The sequence below is a fragment of the Alosa sapidissima genome, chromosome 22 (genome assembly GCF_018492685.1).
Source record: "Alosa sapidissima isolate fAloSap1 chromosome 22, fAloSap1.pri, whole genome shotgun sequence".
Lineage (NCBI taxonomy): Eukaryota > Metazoa > Chordata > Actinopteri > Clupeiformes > Clupeidae > Alosa > Alosa sapidissima.
In genome coordinates, this window is record NC_055978.1 from 27,165,362 (window position 1) to 27,188,037 (window position 22,676).

The 22,676-nt window shown below is 45.3% G+C and overlaps 1 protein-coding gene across 3 annotated transcripts; it reads left to right on the forward strand.

Moving 5' to 3' along the window:
• Positions 1–385: 385 nt before the first annotated feature.
• msrb3 (methionine sulfoxide reductase B3) lies at positions 386–17,073 on the forward strand. 3 transcript variants are annotated; one of them, XM_042077893.1, is made up of 7 exons: positions 414–545; positions 5,367–5,549; positions 7,568–7,676; positions 8,665–8,742; positions 9,777–9,805; positions 15,917–16,014; positions 16,116–17,073. In XM_042077893.1, the coding sequence occupies exons 2-7, from the start codon at positions 5,474–5,476 to the stop codon at positions 16,281–16,283; spliced, it is 558 nt and encodes a 185-aa protein (XP_041933827.1). In that variant the 5' UTR covers positions 414–545; positions 5,367–5,473; the 3' UTR covers positions 16,284–17,073. The 3 variants fall into 3 exon arrangements, with proteins under 3 accessions (XP_041933825.1, XP_041933827.1, XP_041933826.1); XM_042077892.1 differs by lacking the exon at positions 5,367–5,549 and adding an exon at positions 4,112–4,249 and having other exon boundaries at positions 426–545; XM_042077891.1 differs by lacking the exon at positions 5,367–5,549 and having other exon boundaries at positions 386–545.
• Positions 17,074–22,676: the final 5,603 nt, after the last annotated feature.

Sequence of the window (22,676 nt, forward strand, 5' to 3'; positions counted from 1 at the left end):
TGGTTGTGATACATTTTAGTAAAACACATTTTATCTAAAGTATAATTCAAGTTCCAATCCTAGATGTGATAACTGGAAATATGACTTTTCACTTACTACTAAACGGTATAGGCTACTGTATACTACCAATCCACATAGGAAACCTCGTAGGAAAAAGAATGGTTGGAAATGTGTGCGCCTCTGATGAGTTGAGTGGTTCAGAGAGACCTCACAGAAAGCGTTTAGGATTCTGTTCTGTCCGGTGTGGTGTAGTTGACTGTTTCAGTGATAAAAATCTTTAATGTTCTAGAGATTTTTCTCCCAAAGTACTCTGCACGACAATTTGACTGGCTGTCTATGTAGGCTGACCCTCTTGGACATATTTGGAGATTGTTTGGGGCGGACGGAGGAATTTCCCATAATGCACTTTCCCACTTGTCATTACCTAAGAAGTACACAAACCAGCGTTTACAGAGCATACCCGTTTCAGCGTCCATTGCACCGGCTCAGAATTGCCAGACACTCTTCCTTCTTCAGTTATATCATATTCTTTCAGTTTTTACTCGGTATGTATAATTTTCTTCCCAACATGCTTTACATGACTGCACGGACTACTTTAATGGACGATTTAGGCTACGCTCTTATTAGGCTATGTAGGCAGTTCTATTCGTGTCTGTGACACATTTGTTAGTGTAAACTGTAAAGTTTCTGTTTAGCCTATGAAAAATATAGCTTATGAAATGCCATTGTGACTAACCGTTCACTATTTGCGAAGAGTCGATGATGACGAGAAAGTGATAAGGTAATATTTGTCCTTCGTCATTCGTTTAAAGGCAGCGTAGCATATGTAGCCATAACATAACGTTACAATTAGTGAGTAGATGTTGCAGTTTTTCAGTCTCGCACAAATGCCTGTATTTGTGCATGGTGAAATATCCATAACGGTAGGTTAGGCAAGAGTAGGAGTAGACTCTAGACAGTTGACCCTAGCTTTACGCAGTCACTATAGTCCCGTCACAAATATTGGGTTACGTTTCAATATGGCGCACTGGTTGTTCCTTACCCCTTTCGAAAATGATGTTTAGAAACATTGTTCAAAACCTCCTGACACTTCATTGCAAGCTGTTAACAGATGCAAATTGAAGTTCTGACCTAGCGAAATAGGTTATGTTTATGACTGCGCCGTGGTCGTATGCAAGAGGTCTTTGAGGACACTTGCACCAAGACATTATTAATAGACTCTTAGCTAGCTACATCAAAGTAGTCGCCTACACCACTGTCATTTGGACTCTGGAAAAATATTCATCATCGGTCCCTAACTCATTTAAATCATTGCATTGCATTAATCCTATTATAACCAAGTAGTCTGATTTTCCCCAACTCTTAAAAAAAGTCAATCAGCCTTGTAATTGTAGAATTGACAACCACATAGGCTTAATGCAGACAGTAGACTAACATGCACATTGCATTCTTCATAATCATACAGGGCGATTTGGGCTGTAAGCCATATGTAGCCTGGTGTAGGCTATGTTTTGTGTGAGGTTGGAAGTGCTGCTGTGTGCCCATCTGTCGACGACTGACCGACCATTCTAGTGCCAACCAGCAAAGAGCTGAGGTTGTCTCATTCTCTATGTTGTAATGGTGTCTATTGTGTCTTAAACAAAAGCTGCTTTTCACCCTGAATGGTACCCACTTCACACTGCCCTAATGCGATGTATGATCTGAAATCCAAAAACCTTTTAGCTAGTTATCCAACACAGCTCAAAGGCAATGCCCAGCTGGAATTCTACCCAAATTTATGGGTTTAATGACAGTACAATATTTAGCCTGCAAGTGTGAAGTAGTTGGCCTGCAAATGTGCTGTTTAGTTATTATTATTGTTTATGTTATTGTTTTTGTCTGATTATTAAAATGTCCTCCAGTTAAAATGGTGATGAATCACTCTACTGAGCCTCTCCACTGAGATCTCTGTTTACCCATACCTTACTGAATTGGGCCTAGGTTTTTTTTTTATTTGCAGATTATAAATATGTTCTGCTGAAATTGCCTTATATGGCAGTATGAAAAACAGCATGAGGTTCTTAGCTTTGCCATAGAGGCTGATCCATTTCTGCCTGTTTATATCCACTGATAAACAAAAATGGTATTGTCATATTGAAATAAGTCAATGTGGTAATGTCTTTGTGACATCATTCTTAACTTGTTTAGAGTCTGTAATGCAAATGCATGTGTGGTGATATGCTTCTCTACCCCATTTGCTAGGTCTAAATTCAGGTCCAGGTGTCTGCAAACTGTTCTACAAGTGTATCTCACAATTGGAATCTCCTGCCATGCATACCCAATAGATTAAAGGATTATATTAGCTAACACAAAGAAACAGCTTTTGCAGGCATTTTGTTTGCTGCAACCAAGGCCATCGGGAGTGCAGTGGGTGTGGGGATTTATCTTTAGCTACAATATCTCTTGTTTCATGGTATATTTCAAATCAACACAATGCATGCAAGAGCATTTGTGTGAAGTTGTGTTAGCTATCAGACCCACAGTGAGGTTTAAGGGCTTCAGATAACCACGTTAATGTCTGAAGACGGATAAATACAAGTGAAGTCACCTTTTCCTCACCTTGTATGACCTCAGTGTTTATAGAAAAAGTACCGGTAGTTTTATTGGTTACTAGAGATCATTTAGTCAAGGTGATATGTAATTGACCATTTACTGAAGTTAAAGAGGTCTTGCTTTTGATTCAGCATCTGAGGTCCCGCTACAGGAGAGCTGTATATCTAGCATTGGTAGATAAAACATATCTGACCGTGGCTTTGGTATAAAGAAAAAGCCCTACACAGAGAGAGAGAGAGAGAGAGAGAGCTGGTGACAGTCTTTTTTAAGATTACTGTTTGGGAAAAATCTCTAATCCAGTATGACATAGCAGGAAGTAGCAGACAGTCTGCCTAGCTATTTATAAATACCAGTGGACCTCTGATATTTATTTTTAAAACATGCCTCACTCACAGCCCTCTCTACAGATACATTGATTTAACATTGGCTTCATGTCAGATCTGCACCTGAATGTTTGGTGATGAAGGACAGGCATCCAGAGAAGAGAAGAATGCTTATACGCAATTGATCTTATTACATACATCACTTTTTGTTGTAATTGTAGTTTTATTTCCAGTGCATGGCATATTATATTTTGTTGAAGACTAATTTTAGTTGTGATGTATGGTAGGCAAGAGTGGCCTCTTTTATAAGCCTCAGGGTTCCCACAGGTCATGGAATTTCTGGAATATCATGGAATTTTGGAAAGTCTATTCCAGACATGCAAAGTCATGGAATATCAGGGAATTTTGTGCAGCAATTTTTCAATAACTTACTTGCCAAAATATATTAGTACAAATATATTTCCACGCAAAATTGGTGTATATCTGGTTATTAGCTTTACTACTTGCTTGAGTAGGCCAACTTTGTCATCTCCCGCTCTAAAGTAAAAAAAGTAAAAGATTATTGAACATTGCGCGGTAGCTCTGAAATCATTTGTCAATATATTTTACTATTCATTATGTAGTAAGTCATGGAAATTCAGTTTTTTTGTCAGGGAAAAGTCATGGAATTTAACATTTGATTTTAGAGTGGGAACCCTGAAGCCTGTTTTTTGCTTTTTCATAACATGACTATAAGAAATGTGATGGGTGAAGTCCTGTGCTCAGGTTCATGGCTGGTGTGGTTTCATTTGTTTAGTCAGGTATCATAGGGAAGCTCATGAGAAAAAACCCCTCTGAATTGCAAGGCTGTCTGATGATGCTCTGTATTACTAACAACTACTGGCGCTTCTACCATCCATGCACAAAAGGGCCCACTTCATGTAATCTAACCAGTCTCTTATTAGACCTCAACACTTGAGTCACATTTCTACACTTGTTCCCATTCTCTCTCTCTCTTTCTCTGTCTCTCTCACACAGACACAGACACACACACACATACATACACACACACACACACACACACATGCACACACTTGCTTCTCTCCCTCTCTCTCACATGTGCACACACATCAGTCATCTTTGTCCCCCTTGTCCCCCTCCACACTTGCGAGTGACGCTGCCCCCCCCCCACTCCCTGCCCCCTCTCTCCCCCATAGCTCCTCACGTGCCCTAGGCCTGGATGGCAGCCTCTCTCCTCAGATGCATGGCCCCCATGGGCCCCGTTGCCCTCAGGCACTGCCGGAGCTCCTGTAAGGCCGCCGGGCGTCTCCTGGCTCTGCCCACTGCTGCGCTAGGTACTGTAACCATGGGCTACTAGACCACGGGGTGCTTATGGGTGGGTGAGGGGGTGCTATGAGCTCTCTGGTCAGTCCTTCACATAGCCTGTGATGTAGAGCATAAAGCCGTTGTCATGAGATGGACAACTCCAGACTGGCTAGCCACAGTATTATTCATGTTGGTGTTGGTGGGTGCACAGCCCATTTGAAATTAGATCCCAAATTGAAGTGCTTCTGGTGCGGTCTTTTCAACTGCATCAGTGTTCATTGGAGTGGTCAAGTCTGGAGTTTCCTGGTTCCTGGCATATGTTAGTCGCACCAGCTGCTTTGTCCCTCAGCCTGCAGCCATGTGAACAGGCGCTGTGTTGAATGGATGAGTCGGGGCATGGGAGCGAGCGAGACGGGATCATCTTACTGTTGTCAGCAACACTGACGCGTGAGCATGCCCTGTTTGTGCTCATCTTTTGTGTTGCGCTCACAGGCCCCATTTCATGTGACCCTTACGTCAAATATTCATGTTCACTGTCTATCACAATTATTTCATCTGCTGTGTCAAAGGTGTATTAGGAACTTTGCAACTTTGACCAGTTCGAGGTTCGTTCAGTATGTATTATTGCATCAGAGGTGCAGACCAGTCACATACAAACATTTCGCTGCAGTTTCTTGCAGTCTCATTAAAATGTTCATAGTGATGGAGAATGTAATCGGTAAGAAAATCAGTTTTATATCGGGCCTGATTATCGGTCAGTTAATCAGTTAATCACTCTTAACATTTCTCTAATAATTCCTCTCCTCTAACTCATTTTAACAAATTACTCAACCCTATCTACCCAATCAATCTAATCTACCTGCAATCTCCTTACCATTCCTATGGGAACTTGGGGAAGCCTCTGTCATGTGGTTTTCCACTGGTTTGCCTGTGTTGTCATACCGATTATTCTCCTCCAGCTCTCTCCTGTCCCATCATGACCATGTCATCTTAAACCCAGCCCCTGCATGAATGTCATTGGCCAAGTCCACTGTGCCGCACAGATGGATTGGCCTCCCTTCATGTCTGTCTTTGTAACTGACCGCTGTATTGACCTGTGTTGTGTTTTTCTCTCCTTCCTCTGCCTTGCCTCTGTTTGTGTTGTAGCGTGAGCAGCAGCGCCCCCCAGTGGGCTGTTTTGTGGGCGCGTGTCTTTGCGCTCTCTGTCCACAGCAGCAGCAACAGCAGCAGCAGCAGCAGCAGCAGCAGCAGCGATGTCAGGATTCAATCTGCTGCACCTGGTGACCAAGAGCCAGCCTGTGGCTCTCAAAGCCTGCGGGCTACCCTCAGGTCCACTGGATGCTCTGTGTGTGTGTGTGTGTTTGCGTGTGTGTGAGCGGGCTCTGCGCTGCTTTTTTTCCGAGCTCTAAGACACACCTTCCTGTGTGAGCACAAGAGTGTATATCTGTCTTTTTGTTTTGCTGTTTGATTGGTCATCTGCAGGGAAACACCACCCAACGTAACCCATGCCCCTCAAAGATTAGAGTAAACATCTGAAAAAGAAGCTTTATTCCAGTCGTTTGAGAAGGGTCAATTGAATAGGTTCAATTTGTTCAAATCACAACCTTTATTCAGTTATCAGTCATCTGTATTGCCTCAAACCAATGCTTCATTCAGACAAAGGCTGTAAGTGGACGGTCCACTCTCCTCAGGAGCTCAGTAGATGTGTGCTGTTGTGTGGTGTTCCCTGCAGCTGTCTCCTCCTCAGGTTTGGGAGTCTCATTCTCTGTTCTGCCCGCCGGAGATCTCTGGGGCTTCTGGACTAACACTAACATTTGCTTTCTAAAAAGAGCTTGCATGCACACCCCAGTTACCTCTAACTTTCTCTCTAATGCAGTGAGGATTATTCAGCATTACATAACCGCCGTAACACCCGAGGTATTCAAACTGATTACTCAATGTAATGTGTGTCCGAATTGTGAAGTGCGTTTTGACATGCCTTCAGTAGTAATATAGTAACATGAGAACTGATTATAATTTCACCTTATATAATCTACAAACAGTGGTCATTTAAACAGAGCCTCTCACCTTGGGCTGTCCTATTCTGAGTGGGTGAGTAGAGCTTAAGAAGGGAATGGGTGAAACCAAGGGAGCACCAACAGATAAAGCCCTACATTTGACAAGTTCAAATGAGCAAGGCCCATTAAGAAAGAGAGGTCTCTCTCTGCAATCTGTAACAAGTGTCTACAGAAGGTTCAAAGGTGCTTTTCTGAATACTGCAGGAGTGAATTGCATAAGGAAAAGAAGTTCTGTGTTACTTTAATGCTGTTGCCAAATGGCATTTCTCCTCACATAGATTCGCCAGCAATGTACTCAGTTTTAAAATGACACTGTTTAACTGAATGATTCCTGAAATCCCTTACAACTAAGAGCACTTACAGCTTTGTCTCAGAAATGTTCCCACTTCCTAATCGCTTTTGGTTGACAGACAGTGACAGTGGATTTGGCTGTGCAGTGGATTTGTCTCAGCTAACACACACTGCCCCCTTGTGGAACATTTGAACACCTCCACAGTTTTGCCACTAGAGGTCAGCATTGTCACAGCAAGAAATTAAAGTGTTTCCTAACCATGGAGTGATTAAACAGCAGAAGCAGCGGTTTGGATAACATTGCTGCTCCTGTGTCGTATCATCACACTGTTGAAAGATCTACAATCTATCCCACTAAATTGTCTTGAACTGCTCCTTGCTGAGTTCTTTGGCTGTAGCACATCTCCCCCTCTGTACACAGGCTTGTAGGCATCTTGGCAGTTGTAGGACTGAGCAGTGCAATTATACACCCCCACCCAGACAGGAGTCAATATCAGGCTTTTAGAACTGAGTTTTGCCAACCAGTCAATACATATCCAAAATTAGCATCCAGCAATATCTTTTGATATTTTCTTGGTTGCCATAGCACACAGCAGGCAAGCAGATATGTTTCAAAAGGAGTTCTGGCTCACATATAGGCTTGTTTGTTGGCACACAAGTACACACACTGCTTGGGGATGAACATGCAATGTCAAGGAGTGCTTCTTATTATTATCTTTAAGCCTTGCAAAATGCACCTTTTAATTTAGATTAATGGTATGTTTATTTTTTTTTAAGAAATGCATTTGTGAGTTTATTGTGTGATCTTGCTTGTACTTGTCAGTGCTTTTTGTCCATGCTTCATATTGACTCTTGCCTGGAAGAGCACTGTGTGAGAAAACCCTGAACATTGCACTTTAGCACCGCTATATGAAGTGTGTGTGTGTGTGTGTGTTAGAGAGAGAGAGACCCATGAGTTGCGGTCGCTACGTAACTCTTGCTATTAACCTTCCCGCACAGGAACATGCCGGAGCAAGAAGACGTGGCCAGTCACCTTCCCCAAGGAGGAGCTGAGGAAGAGGCTGACGCCCGAGCAGTACCATGTCACGCAGGAGAAGGGAACCGAGAGGTGTGGGCCCCTAGCCTGGCTCTGCCACCCTCCCTAGCCTGGCTCTGCCACCCTCTCACTCTGCCTTTCATGTCCAAGGCTTTCCAACAGCCGGAAAAAAAATCCACTTTCAGCCGTTCCCTGGTCCTCCTTTAAAAACGCCCGTCGTAAAATGTTGTTGTGCATATTGGCTGTTCTTTTTATTTGGGGGTAAACAAGCACCCTATTCACTTCCACTGGCACCGTAAACAAAAAGAGCTTGAAATTTCCACCCCGGTTCAAGACGTGCCGTTTCTTTTTGCCATGGTGCGCCGGGCTCCCGGTGGGCTAGCCCCTGGGGGCCTCGGGCCGACTCGAGCGTGCCAGTGGCAGTGGGAAAAGTGCGGTCAGCCCCAAATGAGAGAGAACTCTGTGACTCCCCTCCCGACTCCCTGGCCTGTGGTCGTGCACACGTGGGAAAGGCATTTATCGGCTCATTGGCAGGAGGAATGTGAAAAATGCCCAGCGACTGGCCCTAAGCGCGCTGGCGGCCGGCGGAGCTGCCCCTGCCCTCGCTAAAGGCCGGGCCTTCCGCATGACTTCCCGCTGGTGTTTGCTTGTGGCTCCCAGCGCTTTGGCCTCCTCTCCCTATCTGCGCCAGTTGGAGTGGGCTTGTTTATATACAGGCCTGCGGTCGGCCGCCTCAGGATCCCTCTCCTCCAGATATATCAGGACACTGGCCGCTGATGTCCGCCCTTGTCCTCGAGGCGTAGTTACATTCAAACGAGTTGGGTTTGTGCCCTCTATACACAAAGAGTGCCTGAAAAACAAATGATAGTCTTGTTGGATGGGAGTCTTAGAAGGATAAATGTAATGCTTGCCAAATTATTTTGTATGTTCTGTTACAATAACAGGAGTCTACTTACGATAAGGATGTACAGGCAACTAAGGTTCTAAACGTGCTCCTGAATGTCAGTTAAAACTGAGGTAACTAGGGTCTCTTTGCTCTCTCTCACCTGTACGTCTGTAGTGCCTTCGCTGGAGAGTACGCCCACAGCAAAGAGGAGGGGACCTACACTTGCATCGTCTGTGGCACCCCGCTCTTCACGTAAGTCAAAGGGCCCGTACAGGACACGTACAGGAACCTCTCCATACCGTCTATACGACTGTGCCTGCCATTGTAGTTGTAGTTTCCACACATAATTCTTTAGCTATGTGCTCCGCGGGCGTCAGAAGATGGCACTCAAACGGCTTCACTGGGGGAACCAGATGCAATCATCCTGTTATACATTGCACTAGGGTCAGCAAATGATTGACCACCACACTGGTCTCAGGTGCTCCAGGGGAGAGGTGCTACGGGTCCACGTGTGTGTGTGTGTGTGTGTGTGTAGAGGGAAGTTAGGGGGGTGCACGTACCTTCTCCTCCCAACTCTGGAGATCAGAGAGTATGGGCCCACTCCCTGAGCGACTGTCCCGCTCTCTTCAGCTCCCTAATTGGTTCAAGCGGGGCTCTCTCCTCCTCCACGCGGCCCGGCCCAGTCCAGTAGGGTCCGGCCTGTCCTGCACCAGCCCAGCTGTGGCTCGCTCGGCTCGGCGCAAATGCGGGGAGGGTTAACTCCACCTGACAGCACGTCAGGCCCATCTCAGGAGCGATTACCAGGTCGCAATTTTCCCACAGCTCGCTGGAGAGCTTCAAAGGGGGCTGAATTTACGGCCGCCGTTAGCCCATATCTTAGGCTCGCCAATCCCAGAGGAGAAGTGTGTTTTTCTCCCCTCCACCACCATCTCTCATCTCTGGCTGTAAGAGTGCACAAATTGCCGCTTATTGTGCGCCAGATATCTTTAGATTCTTTTTTTTTCACCCCCTCTCCCCTCTCGAGGGGCCAAAAAATATGGAGGAAAATGAAACACCCCAGGGAGGCCCTTTTGACAGACTGTTCACTAAGGTCTGAGTCCCCCAGAACACACACACACACTCACACTCACACACCCACACAATGTGCCTCTATTAAAATTCATGTTTCTGTTCCTTCTAGCCAACAGAAAATATTGATTCTGAGACATGGTCATTTATTGCCATTTATAGCTGTGCATTCAAACAGGATGGCTTTTTGAAACCGTTTTATTTTTTCTGCATTGCAGGTCAGATAAGAAATTTGACTCGGGATCAGGTATGTAGACCCTCTGCTCCTCGGCTTATGGAAACTAATTCAAACAGATTACATCCATATGACATGTGATTGCAGAGAAGCCAGCATTTCAGCCGTATATATCATCCTCCAGAGCTGAGACTGACTCTGGGGACTAGTGACTTCATTCCTCTCAAATAGAAGTGCGTGCTTGTGCATGAATGAAAATGTGTGTCGGTCAATTTAAAGATACTAAAGAAGCTAAGTTAGCATTTGTTGCTAATTTCCACTAGTCCCGTCCTCACGTAGTAAGCGAGCGGCTTCTCTCATGTGTGGGTGGTGCAAACGGGAGGGGAAGGATGGGGTGACGTTCTTGGTAGGCAGACACATGCCTCTCTTTGATTATCTGAATCAGTTAAGTAAAATCATCTGTGGAAATGACGACATTAGTCGACTCGGCAAACATGTCCATGTTATTGTCTGCCCCTTTGTTGAAAGTCTGAGTAGAAATGCAGTCATAGCTGTTGCATCTGCTCCCAAGGTGGAGGTAATGGACTGAGACCACATACAGTTTATACTACACATAAGCCAGACAGCTCTCTCTCTCTCCCTCTCTCTCTCTCTCTCTCTCTCTCTCTCTCTCGCTCTCATTCCCTTTCTTTTTGACTTGGGTGAGTAGACAGCTTGACCCCGCGGCCCCTTTCTGGTTGATTGCAGGGATGAGTGTGTACCCAGTCAGCTGTCTAATGGGCGCTCAGAGTGGGCTAAAAAGGCCTCCATGCTTATTAATCAATCTGTGAATTACACCACTAACAGAAAATAGCGACCGTGACTTAAGGAGCTTAAAATATTTGCCCAAAGTTATTTTAATGAAGGCTATCTCTTCCTCTGTGATTAGTTTATTGGCTGTAAACGCTGGGGATCTGTCAGTTGTAATCCGCTGGAATGTCCTGTTCTCTTAATTGTGCAGGTTTTTGACATCAAACAGGATTCTAAATGCATCTTTCTTTGCAATTAGGGAATAACTTCACAGAGCTATGTGTGTTGTCAGGGTTAAAAATAGACACATGCAAGAGTCACCCAGTAAGTAATTGCTGAGGTTGACCTATGCAACCCAAGGAAACGTTTCTAGTTTTCTATTTAGGCTACAAGTAGAGAATTAACAGTCTATTTATAAACTACTTTGGTAATGTATACTGTGTGAAGGATCCACTCTGGTGCAGTACTCAATACAAAAACACTGTTAATTAATATAAATCCAATATTGAGGATTATTTAGGGTATAGTACAAGAGTTAGTTTTAAATCAAAGAAGTGCTTCTCTTTTTTGTTATACTGGTACAAACCTCCTAATTTGGGGAAGGCAAAAATAGGTTAAAAACACATCAAAATGCCATCACATCAAAGATATGAAGGTTGGTGGAGAATCGTGCAATATAGGGATTGTGTGTATGTGTGCGCGTGCGTGTGTGCGTGCGTGTGTGTGTGTGTCTGACGGTGGCCAGTGTGCTGAGCGAGCGGGGTGGTAAGCCCCTGCCATGAGGGATGAGCTGGTGTGCTGGGTGGCGGAGGCCTTCCCTAGCCAGTCTCCTGCGTTGCGTGCTGCAGGCCGCGCTGACAGCCCTGATGCATCACGCCGGCATGCCCTCGCCTGAGTAAACATTTCCCTCCCTGAGTGGCACCCACTATCTGACCCACGTAAATACAGAGCTCAGGAAATGGAAAGGTCTGGATTGGAGGGGTGTGTGTGTGGTTGTGTGCACATACCTGTGCATGTGTGTGCGTGCGTGTCTGTTTTTGTGTGGGTGTCTGTTTTCTTTGTGTGTCTGTGTCTGTGTCTGTGTCTGTGTGTGTCTGTTTTGTTGGAGGGCTCTCATGGCTTTGAGGCTTTTTATGAAGCAAAACTTTGGGATCAAAAATGAGCAAATGCATTAATCATTTAATGGAGATGAAAGTTCTTCATGGCTAGTTTTCAAACTTGCCTGGAAGCTCCACTTATCTGTGTGTGTGTGTTGTGTGCATACATGTGTCAGCACATCTCATTGATCTACTTTGCTGTCATACCAAAGAGACAGTGCTTGATGCATTCAAGACTTTAATTAAAAATTGAAGATAAACAATCCCCTGCTTGCTTTAAGAGAAGAACAAAATGCTCCAAAATATTTCTGTTTTTTTTTCTAAAGACAGTATGCAGTTTACCCCTGGCTGAGAGACATTGTTTCTGTGAAGTTGTGACATGTTAATGCTCATTCATCAGATCGCTATATCGGGCACCTCAGTCCCATTGGACTCAAATACTTTTCTGTATCAAAGAGTTTCAGTGTTGAGTTAGCTTGAAACTATGCCATGTACAAAAGCTGTTGTGAATGCTTCAAAGGTCTTTCCAGCAGCCATGATAAGTTTACTGAGTGTGAAAGGAATATGAATGTCATATGCATATATGTCTGTAACCACACAAATCAAAGCACAATTGACCCAGTCTTTTAGTATTACAAAAAGATCTGCCATTGTTATAATTATGTCATTCATCTAGTATCAAATGCTTTGGGGGAAAAAAACCCTGCTGGAGAATTTAGCTTGTGTTGTTTTTATTGTTTCATGTTTCCCCCACCCCCGCACTGACACGAGCCAAACTTCTAGGAACACAGACTGCCCCCGTGCGCACCAGACTCGTGCCGACTCCGTTTCCTGTTTTTGCTCGAAAACATTTTTTTGTGCCACACGGGTTCCCGTTTTGGGCCCCGTGCTGTCGCCCTGCAGCAGAACGCCGCGCCGTGTGGTAACCATCCGCCGGGATGCTCCTGCTCTGAGTCATAGGATTCTTGTGCTCCTTGGAGAATTTCCTGTTCCTGAGTGGAATTCTGCGGCTTTGTAGCCGTGGCCAACCATCCCCTCCCTCCGTTTGGGAGCGCCGGGGGGAACGGGGGGGGGGGGAGAGACACGGCTCAGGCCAGAGGGTTTTATTTTTCTGGAGGGTTGGGTGCAGAGCAGGGTGGTTCTGGGGCTGAGGCTGGTGGGGTGGGGTGGGGTGCTCGTTTGGTGCTCCTCCAGAGTGCCACAGAGAGTCTAGTGGAGAAGCAACTTGTGTGTTCTTCACCAAACATTTCCCCCTAAGAATGTCATTTGAAAACTGTTAAGCTTATATTTACGGTACAAAAATCTGAGTATTTTTCAATATCTAACTCCATTTATAAAAGCCATATTTTGTATTTCAAACTGTGATAGAAAAACAATTATTGTGGTTTTGGGTGTTCTCAGTTTTACAAACTCTGTCCATAGATTTTCAATAATCTTTAGGTCGGACGGGAGGGGCATGCAAAACCTTGCACCTCTTGAAGTAGTCAATTGTGGATTTTGAACTGTGTTTTTTGATCATTATCCCAGAAACCATCTTTTCATTTTCAGTTTTTTTTTACACACAGTGTGATGTTTGCTTCCAGAATTTGCTAGTATATAATTGAACCTATAATTCCTTCTACAAGTGAAATATTCTCCATGCAACACATTCATTGCAGCTAAAATAGCTTAATCAGGCCACAAGATTTGTTCCCAAAATGCTTGTTTAGACCATAAATGCCTGATTTTAAAGTTTATGGTGAGGACGCAGAAAAAGTTTTCTTCTCATGATTCATATGTGTATGCTATATTTGCCACTGCATGGTAGAACAGTGCACCCCTACTCCAAATCTACCTGAGGGTCTTTTGTAGTCAGATTTTTTTTGTGCCTCTCTAGAAATATTATGAGCAGACTGCACCCTGACTGCCACCGTTCCTGTTAACGGCCATTTCTTAATTATAATGCAAACTGAGGAAATGGCCTGAAAATGCGTTGGAGACTTTTGATTGACACTCCTTTCCTTTTTCTAAAGTGATCAACTCCAAAATTGTGCAAAACATACAGTAACAAGTCCTTTAGAGAGCAGTTCATCCTCTTCCCACTTCACCCAGTAACATAGATTTTTGCCAGGGCTGCCCAAACGATTACATGGCACTCTGTATTCAGTCATACAGTATACCAGACCTGCATTAAACCTTGGCAGACGTACACTGTCATGCCTTTGGACAAAAACAGTTACAAGTATGGCACTGCATAAAAATGAACACAAAACATGTTATTGGTGTCTAAGATGCCGCGTTAAAGGCAAAACAAGCCAGAAAATAAGTAGGACCCTTTTGCTTGTTTATTTGTGACCCTCCCATCTCATCCATGCTTTGTGTCCTAAATAACTTTTTATGTATTTGGTATATGGTTTTTGTGTATGTTTTCAATGAGGTTTCCAAGGCAGAGGAAGGCTGGGCTGTGTGTGAGGGCTAGGTGGCCAACAGGGTCACTCGTATTGGTTTACATATCTTTGGCCTTTTTCTTTTTTTTTTTCTCCAAGGAGGCCATGTGGACATATTTTGGGATGTGGTATGATGTAATCCAACCTGGCCTGCAGCTTTTGTGCTCAGGGATTTGTTGCTATTTGTTGCTAAGGTTTGCTATCGACCACCATGTGATGATAAAACAAGGAATGTAGCAATTTTCGGTTCCACAATGTCTTTTACAAGGCAGTAACATTTTAACTGGTACAGTTTGCACTGAAATAGCAAGCCATCTGCTGAAATGGAGTTTTTTGCTCTGAATAAAATCAGTATGAATCTGTGTCTACAGAATTCACAGATTGTCCATAACAATGTCTGCCCGTGGAAGTCCTCCACTAAAAAACACGCCCAGCAATGAAATAATGATCCCTCAGATGAATGCTCCCTCTTGTTTTTAGACATGTCCACTAGGCTGTGCAGTCATGCAGGGCCTGTTAAGTCCTTATTGCAACAACACGTACAGTATTCGCACACACCATCTGCCTTTGCCCCACTTTCTTTTGGGTGCCATATGATCTCCATCTAATCCAGGAACATGGAGCAGTTGTCCCAGGTCTCTGGGCTTATAAGCCTGAGGCCCGGTGAGGCTCTCTGAGTGCCCGGCTCTCTGCTAGTCCCCCAGGCTCTCCAGATAAGGAGGAGGACGTGACCAGGGAGACCACCCGTGAGTGCTCTTAGGGGATTTCTGTGCCTTGGTGACCCCTGCGAGGTCAGGGTCAGCAGGATGAAAGGACGAGGAGAGAATGCAAATACAGTTTTGTGGCTCTCAGGATTACGCCGGCCATTTCTGACCTCCCTTATTTGACAAGCTTTGCTCTGGAAACCATGCAAGGAGTTTGTGTGTTTGGGCAAGGATTAATCAAGGGTTAGTCAAGGGTTAATTAGTAGCGCTGCTCTCCTTGAAATGTGACACGAAATCAATGGCTAACATTAGTGATTCACTAATTGGGATTTGTGAGTGTGCAAAGTTTGCCAGTGCATTGAGCCTTTTTGAGTTCCTGTACTGGTGTGTTTTTTATTATATTTAAAGATTCCTTTTCTCTTACTGGGGCAGCGTGCATACCCCCTCAGTCCTGTCTCTCTGCAGTGAATGTGTTTTATGTTTAATGAAGTTCATGGCTGCGTCTCACTCTTTAATTATGAGGAAGGCAGGGATCTCCTTAAGAAATGAAAGGGAAGCTTGAGGGGGGTGTGACTGGGCGTCTAGCTGGAATGAACTACAAAAATAAACCTTCAGCAGTGGCTTGGCAGCACCGGAGAATGGGGAGCTTGTCCCAGAGACTGAATGCTGAAAACCTGAGGAAGCAGCCAAGAAGTATCAAGGGGAATCCATCCACTGCGTGCTCACATTCCTGCAGCAAGAGTATACACACACACACACACATTCAGAGAGAGTTTTGTACATGCCAATATATTCAGGTGGGAATGTCCTGGCAGCCCTACAGGTTTGGTGTTATCAGGCATCCTTGAGCATGGACCTCAGTGCCAGCAGCATGTGGTCTCAGGTAGCTGTGTTTGGAGCAGACTGGTGCAAAGAGCTCTTTATCCAAGACCTGGCACAAACACCATAGTGCGTAGACAAGAGGGGTTCAGTGTTTTTTTTTTTTTTTTAACATTTCTTCATACTGAAGGCATGTTAATTAAAAGTGCAAGAATGCACTTAACATCATAGTAATTTGTAGTAGCCTATTTATTTGATCAGGCAAGGCCACGCTGCTCTAGAACTGTCATTTGTTTACTTTCTTGCATTCTGGGCCCATGAAACCGCTTGTTTATACTTCCATTACAGGATGGCCATCCTTCTTTGATCTGATTAAGAAGGAGTCCATAACCCTCACAGATGACTTCTCCTACGGCATGCACCGCGTGGAGACCACCTGTAGCCAGGTGACCCTTCGTCTCTACTCTCACCAGATAGATACCAAAGCAACATTCACCCTTCTGTTTGTTTCATTGTTTGTTTGTTTGTTTTTCTCATGTCATTATAGTGTGGCGCTCACTTGGGACACCTCTTTGATGATGGGCCGCGGCCGACGGGGAAGCGCTACTGCATAAACTCCGCTTCGCTGGGCTTCCAGCCGAAGGACGCGGCCGCAGCCGCAAGCGCGGGGGCAGTTGCAGGAGAGGCCCCGGCCTCCAGCAAGAGTGAGCTGTGAGCAGCCCTGTGGACAGACAGCACGCTGACCAGCAGGCCCCCCACAGTGTCCCTCCCGTAGCCCGATACAATACGACATGTCAGCCTACACTCCAACAATTATAGCATCACCCCACGTTAAACGACATCATCTACGACAATTACTAAGCCAGCCATCGAAGCTTGAGGAGTAAGGAATCAACAAGCCTGCACTCAGCACCATTATTATGGCCTTGTCTAAAGCTGCCCTACCAGCTGATGCTTACTGCCTATAAAACTGTACCTACACTCCTCCAGCCTGACGTGTGGAGACGTCTGGTGAGAGAAACAGAATCCCACTGTCACTCTGCTTAAGAGTGCTCAATAGAGGTTTTGATAGTGCACGTCTGTGAGCTGTGATATTTTCTTCTCGGAGATATAGTGAAAGCCCTTTGTTTGGAAATGAATTATGTATGTGTATTTTCTCAGAGCAACGTGTTATTTTTGAAGTGAAATTTGATACCTAGAGGTTGGCGGTTTAGGGAAAATGCTATGCAAGTGCTCCTGTGAGCGGTAAAATAAGCATCAAGCAGAGAACAAAGCATTCTTTCAAATAAAACGCTACAGATGACAAATGTTTAGTCTGAACACAAATGTAGCCTGGCTTTTAAGGGTGGGCCATATTTTTTTTTCTTCTCCTGACTCCATTTCTCGGTTCCTCCCGCTCCGGGTTGAGTAGGCTATATTCAGGGTTTTGATTCATCAATTGTGTTGACATATATATTTAAAAAGAGTTATCAAATAAAAGTTAGTAGAAACACCTTGATACAAAACTATGTTTTTTTTGTGAGTTTGTCAATTGTCAGTTCTTCTAGTGATCCATATGTATTTGGGTAACATAGGGTAATACGGTATCAGTAATGGGGTACAGTGTGTTTGTGAACATTTTGTGATTTCCTACAACTACAACGTACAACTGGATTTTTACTCAGTTATTATTTTATTGTGAACTTTAAGAAACACTTACTGTACTGTACATACTATAGCCTGATAAGCAGTAAACAAATAGTGCAAGTGCAGTAAGGTCCAGAGGGAAGTTGATTTTATGCAGACCTTATTAAAGCAATGCACAGAACGCCTGCTCAGGAGACATTGCATTGGGTGAGTATGACATTGATATTTCCCCTGTGGCCAAAGTAAATGCATCGGCTTTGATAACAAAGAGCAGTTGAAGAGAAGTTCATCCACAGGTCAGCACCAGGAAAAGGTGTTGTCCTTGCAACAGTTTTAAGTGGTATGGATTTTCCTTTGTAATTATTGAAATGCCAAGTCATTGTGACTTAGTTATGGTTATGGTTATGGATTTGGCAGACGCCTTTGTCCAAAGCGACACATAAATACAAAACAACATAATAATATTTAAATTAAACAGGGAACAGAGTTCACAATAACACTTAGTGCTATTGTAATTGCATAAATGCATTTACCAACACTGTAGTCTACACTATAAGCTGTGTGTGTGTAAGAGAGAGAGAACATTATGCGATCTTAGGCTGTGGGCACAAGCAAATTGAAATGAGCACACATGTCATCTGCAAAACTGAGTGTAGGTACCTACCACTTACTTAACTGTCTGCGTATGTAATTATGAAATGTCAAACACATCCCCCTTTGGTGACAGATTTAACCCAAGGAAGAAATTAACTTGCTGGTAACCCAAGGGTTGCTGTAAGTGTTTGGCTCGATGAAGTGTTTGGGGTTTGTTTTGTGTAGCATCTCCATGGAAACAACCTTGGAATGTGACATTGTTCTCAGCTTAATTCCATTTGATAGATCGCCCTCATATAATTTGCTTGCATCAGCTTGCATTCTCAACAAAACTCTCTGTCTTCCTGATTTAGTTGTCTGTGCTGATAAGATTATGTCTGTAGGAGATATTTAACATTCAAATGGAGGTTAAAAAGGACTGTCATAGACATACAATTTCAGATCTTTATTTAACAACTCCTTGACATCTATGCATTTATACATTGAACTACACCCTTGATATTCCATTAATCTACCTGATTCGACCTGTTTTCCTTTCTTCTTTGAATCCCATGCTGCAAGACGTAGCTGTGCAACTGGCCCTAAGATCAAACCCAGTCCCATGTCGTTATCCCTTAATAAAGACATTTAATTGAATTGTCAGTGATCTTTCTCCTGTCTCTCCACCACTGCTCTACTCACTGTCTAAACTCATATAGCTGCAAGACTCACACCCTCTCTACTCTCTTATTATTTTCTCATGCTCCATTCTTTCCTAGTTGGTTAGAAACTGTCACCTAATGGCTCATTGTCTCATGCTGGTCTCATTCACACACATTTAACATAAAAAACACACACACACATGATTTAGAATAGGCTGGAACTTATTCAGATGCGATAGCATTCAAGTAGTCCCTGCTGCAGCCCTCTTTGATACATTTCGTTGATTAGTTCATCAGTTTTCAATTTACTAAATGGAAAGGCAGTGTCAGATTTGGAGACTCCCAAACCCGTAGACAAAACCCACAAAACGCGAGTCACTTCAGTTAGGTTCACAGTTGTGATAAGGCCGAGCTCCATACTATAAATCTCCCTGTATGGACCCTTTCAACAAGGTAAAGAAAAACAATGCTTGAACGTTCTATTTGGGCCCCAATCTACTTCCTCTACATTAAGATAACATATGGAATGTTAAAACGGAAGTCTTGTGGGGCCAACTATGATGCTGATAATGGAACTCTCTTGAAAGGGTCCATATCTTAGAAGAGGATTTCTGCTGTGGCTGGAGCATGATGTCATGGTTAGACTATGTGAAATATGCCCCGAGTGTGTTGTAAGTATGAGGTAATCGGTGGATGGCCCCTTGAGTGGACAGGGGATTTCACTCCGGAGGAACTGCTCTAGCCGTGCCCTTCATCTTAATAAACCAGATTCCTCTCAATAAATTGCAAATCTGTTTTAATATGCTAAATGGGGCATGCCGTTTATTGATGCAAGGCAGTTTTAGGTCCATTGTCTTGCCAGACATAACAGATGACTAGAGCAGAGATTGCTAGAAATCACAGTCTCAGTTTCAACTCCTGACAGCTATCTTGAGATCACAAATCACACTTGCTGATTTTCAGTGGTCAAAACATTGTGCTGTGGCTCAGCTCTTGGCTCTGTCTCTGCTGCATGGACGGCATTGGACACAGAAAAGCAGCACATCCTCCAGTGTAAATTCTCAGTTGGGTGTGTCAGGGAGAGCCCCTGGTCATTTTGTGTCCAATCGGTCTGGGGAGTCCTTACTTACAAATGTCAGTGGACGGGAGATGTCCGAGTTGCCCCCTGGTTCCAATGGGTCACCTGTAGGCCCTTTACTCCAACCCCTTTTCTTCCAAATGTATTCTGCCTCATGAGATTCAGTCACTTGAATGGCCTTTCTTACCATTACTGACACCTTCCCTTTCCACCAGAGGCATCTCTGCTTTGATGAAGGAAGATCACCTTCAGCTTGGCTCCTTATCCCAATGAGACACAAACCTATTTTTTTGTAAATCAGCTGAATCCTTTTAAGCCCCCCAAGACCCAATTACACAATCACTCATGTTTCTGCCTGGCTTTCTCCTCGGTATGTTCTCAAACTCTCTCCATGCTTGTCAGTACAGTCATTGTGAAAGTCAGACTCAAAAATTATTATAAGAAATAACAAAAAAACTATTTTGTTTACTATATAATGTATCAATCTTATCATATTTATTTTAGAGGAAGTAGCTATTTAATATCGGCTAATTGGTTAAAAAGCTCTAACCAGCCACCTTGAGAATGGCACTGATATCCTGAACCACTGGATGGAGACAGGCCCCCAAAACAGCAGATAGGATGCCTCCCATCTAAATATAGCCCCAGTGCAGAGTGTGGCTCAGCAGGCACGTCACCGGGAGAGCTCTGGGGAAAGCTCAGCCGTGACACCACCACCATCACAGAGGTGGCCGCGCGTATCTGGAGATGCTATCTGCCTTCCTAGGGGGCTCTGTGAGGACCAGGCCCCGGCGCGCGAGTCGGTCGGGCGGGCGGGCGGGCGACAGGAGGAGGCCTTCAGGCCGCCCGCGTGGAGGCGCCCACCGGCGTGGGTGGCTCCGGGGAGGAAGTGCTCCGTGCCCGGAGGAGGTGTCGTCACCCAGCCTGCCACTCTCGCCAGGGCGCCGGTGTTTAGAGAAGGCGCCGATGGGCCATACTTGGCGAGTGTGGGAAAGTCCGGCAGCGGCCGCGTCGCTGAGAGCGTTTATGTTACAGATGCAATAAAGAATATTTACAAGTCAGGTGTGTTTAGACTATAGCATGATGGTGGAGAGGGGCAAGGGCCTGGGGGGGGAGGTTTTCGGAAGGGCAGCTGGAGTTTTTCACCCCTCTTTCTGACAAAGTCATCTCCCCGAGGAAGTCTGGAGTGACTGCAGACACAGAAGCACACATTAAAGGGATTTTTTGTCATAAAATCAGGTTTTAGCTTTTTTGTACTATCCAGTTTTGCCGTTTTATGCTGTTGTCCCATTTATGCTGACTTAATACTTAATAGACTTAATAAATCTCTCTGTCAACCCCCCCCCCCCTCCCTACAGAGTTGCAGGAGATCACATAAGTACAAGGCAGGAGGTCTGTTGTGACTTCAACTCACACATCAAGACAAGGTCTCCATTAGTCTTTGTGCCGAGAGAGCATTAAGACAAACAAAAGACCAATGCCAGCGGCAGCACTGCCACCTAGACATGAAGTGAAAGAGACCATCACCCTCCATCACCTCGGCCCAGCGCAGGCACTTCCCCTCCTCACTCAAACCCATTCTAAATACATCCCTCAGACCCTTAAGGCCACCACTAGTGTGTGTTTTCTTTGTGTATTAAAAATAATGTCTTCACGCTTGCATAATGTAAACTAGAGCAATGACTAATTCCCCAGATGAAGGAAAGTGTGAGTGTGAGGGTGTATAACTCTAGTTGTGCCACTTTGTCACATCCAGTATTATTAAGAAATGTACAGTATTCGTTAATATTATTGACAGCACAGCTAATCTGTTACCTGCTTTCTAGCTTTGTTGTGTATTTATAACATGGTGGCGGGGAAACATAACTGAGCGTAACTCTCCCTGGACATTGTTGGTTCTCTGGACTGCAGGTTGCACCACAGTCGTCCTCAGGCTCGGCCTCCCCTGGCAGCCGTTGGCTTGGGTGGGCTCTGCCCTGGCTGTGGGCAGCGGCTCCCACAGAGCCGCCAGTCTGCCCTGGCACGGCGTGCCCGCCATGCCAACAGCACTCCGACTGGGATCCGGTGGCGAGGGGTGGGAGAGCAGGAGGAGAGAGCCGGGCGGCCGGGCGGCTGGGGTTGGGCAGGCGGGCGGGCCGCTGAGAGACGGCTGCTCGAGCAGGCAGGCGGAAGGCTGTGGGGCTGCGAGCTTCTGCTTCTCATTACTGCCTCCGTCCCAGACCATTAAAGAGGCCGAGTCTACACCGCGCGCTCCCACTTAATTGGCCTCCTCCGATACCGCAGTCTGTCCGCAGGGCCAACTTATCTCTGCCTAGTCTTTATGACCTCCCTGAAAGCGCTCCATCTCCGCAGCGGAGCAAACTATTAAACGCAACACCCTTGCTCTGGTCTTAGGATGCTCCAGATTCCTGGCTTTTTTGGAAAGCGAGGAGAGAGAGAGAGAGAGAGAGAGAGAGAGAGAGAGAGAGAGAGAGAGAAAGGAAGAGAAAAAAAAGAACACAAGAGCCAAGTCTCATCAGGGCCTGCCAGCTGTATCGGGGCCCGGCTGATGGATGTGAAGCGACTCCTATCCTGGAGAAAGTCAGTGATCTCATTTAGGTCTGTCAACGTTTGCCAAGTATTTCCTTTTCTGGCGAGCGAGCGGGTGGGCGGTGGTGACTGGGGGGTGGGGTGGTGTGTTGGCGGGGGAGGTTGTGAGGGGGTGTTCTGCGCTGAGCTCAGGACGGAGGCTGCCCGTGGCCCCGGTCCAAATGATGCAATTTGACAGAAACCACATCAAGGCGGCGAGCGGCGCGCCGCTGCATGGAGAGGTCCTGGAGCTCGTGGAGTCTGAGGCCGAGCTGCACCACCGCGCGCCCCACTGAACAGGCCCCTGCGCCCCGCCACACCGCGCCGCTCAACAGCCCCCAAGCCCCGGCTCTCCCAGCTCGCCTGCGTGCTGATTAGTTCCAAATGCGCGGCGTCTGAGCATCCATGCATTACCAGAGGAAGTATCAATCAGAAATAATCACCGTGCCAAAAAAAAAAAAGAGAAGCTCCCACATCGCCTTTAATCTCTCGGAGTGAGCACCGGCGAGCCCAGAGACTCCTTGAAAGCTTGTTTGTCAATAACATGTAAACCCGGCATGTCTTGTGCTAGAAGCCTTTCTAAGAATTCAGTCACAATGGC

What these genes read in the sequence shown, in the direction of transcription:
- msrb3 (XM_042077891.1), top strand. Translation starts at nt 401, where the DNA reads ATGCACTTTCCCACTTGTCATTACCTAAGAAGTACACAAACCAGCGTT. An exon ending in ATTCTTTCAGTTTTTACTCG is followed by an intron (nt 546 to 7,567) that starts GTATGTATAATT and finishes CTTCCCGCACAG; the next exon opens with GAACATGCCGGAGCAAGAAG. An exon ending in TGGAGACCACCTGTAGCCAG is followed by an intron (nt 16,015 to 16,115) that starts GTGACCCTTCGT and finishes ATGTCATTATAG; the next exon opens with TGTGGCGCTCACTTGGGACA.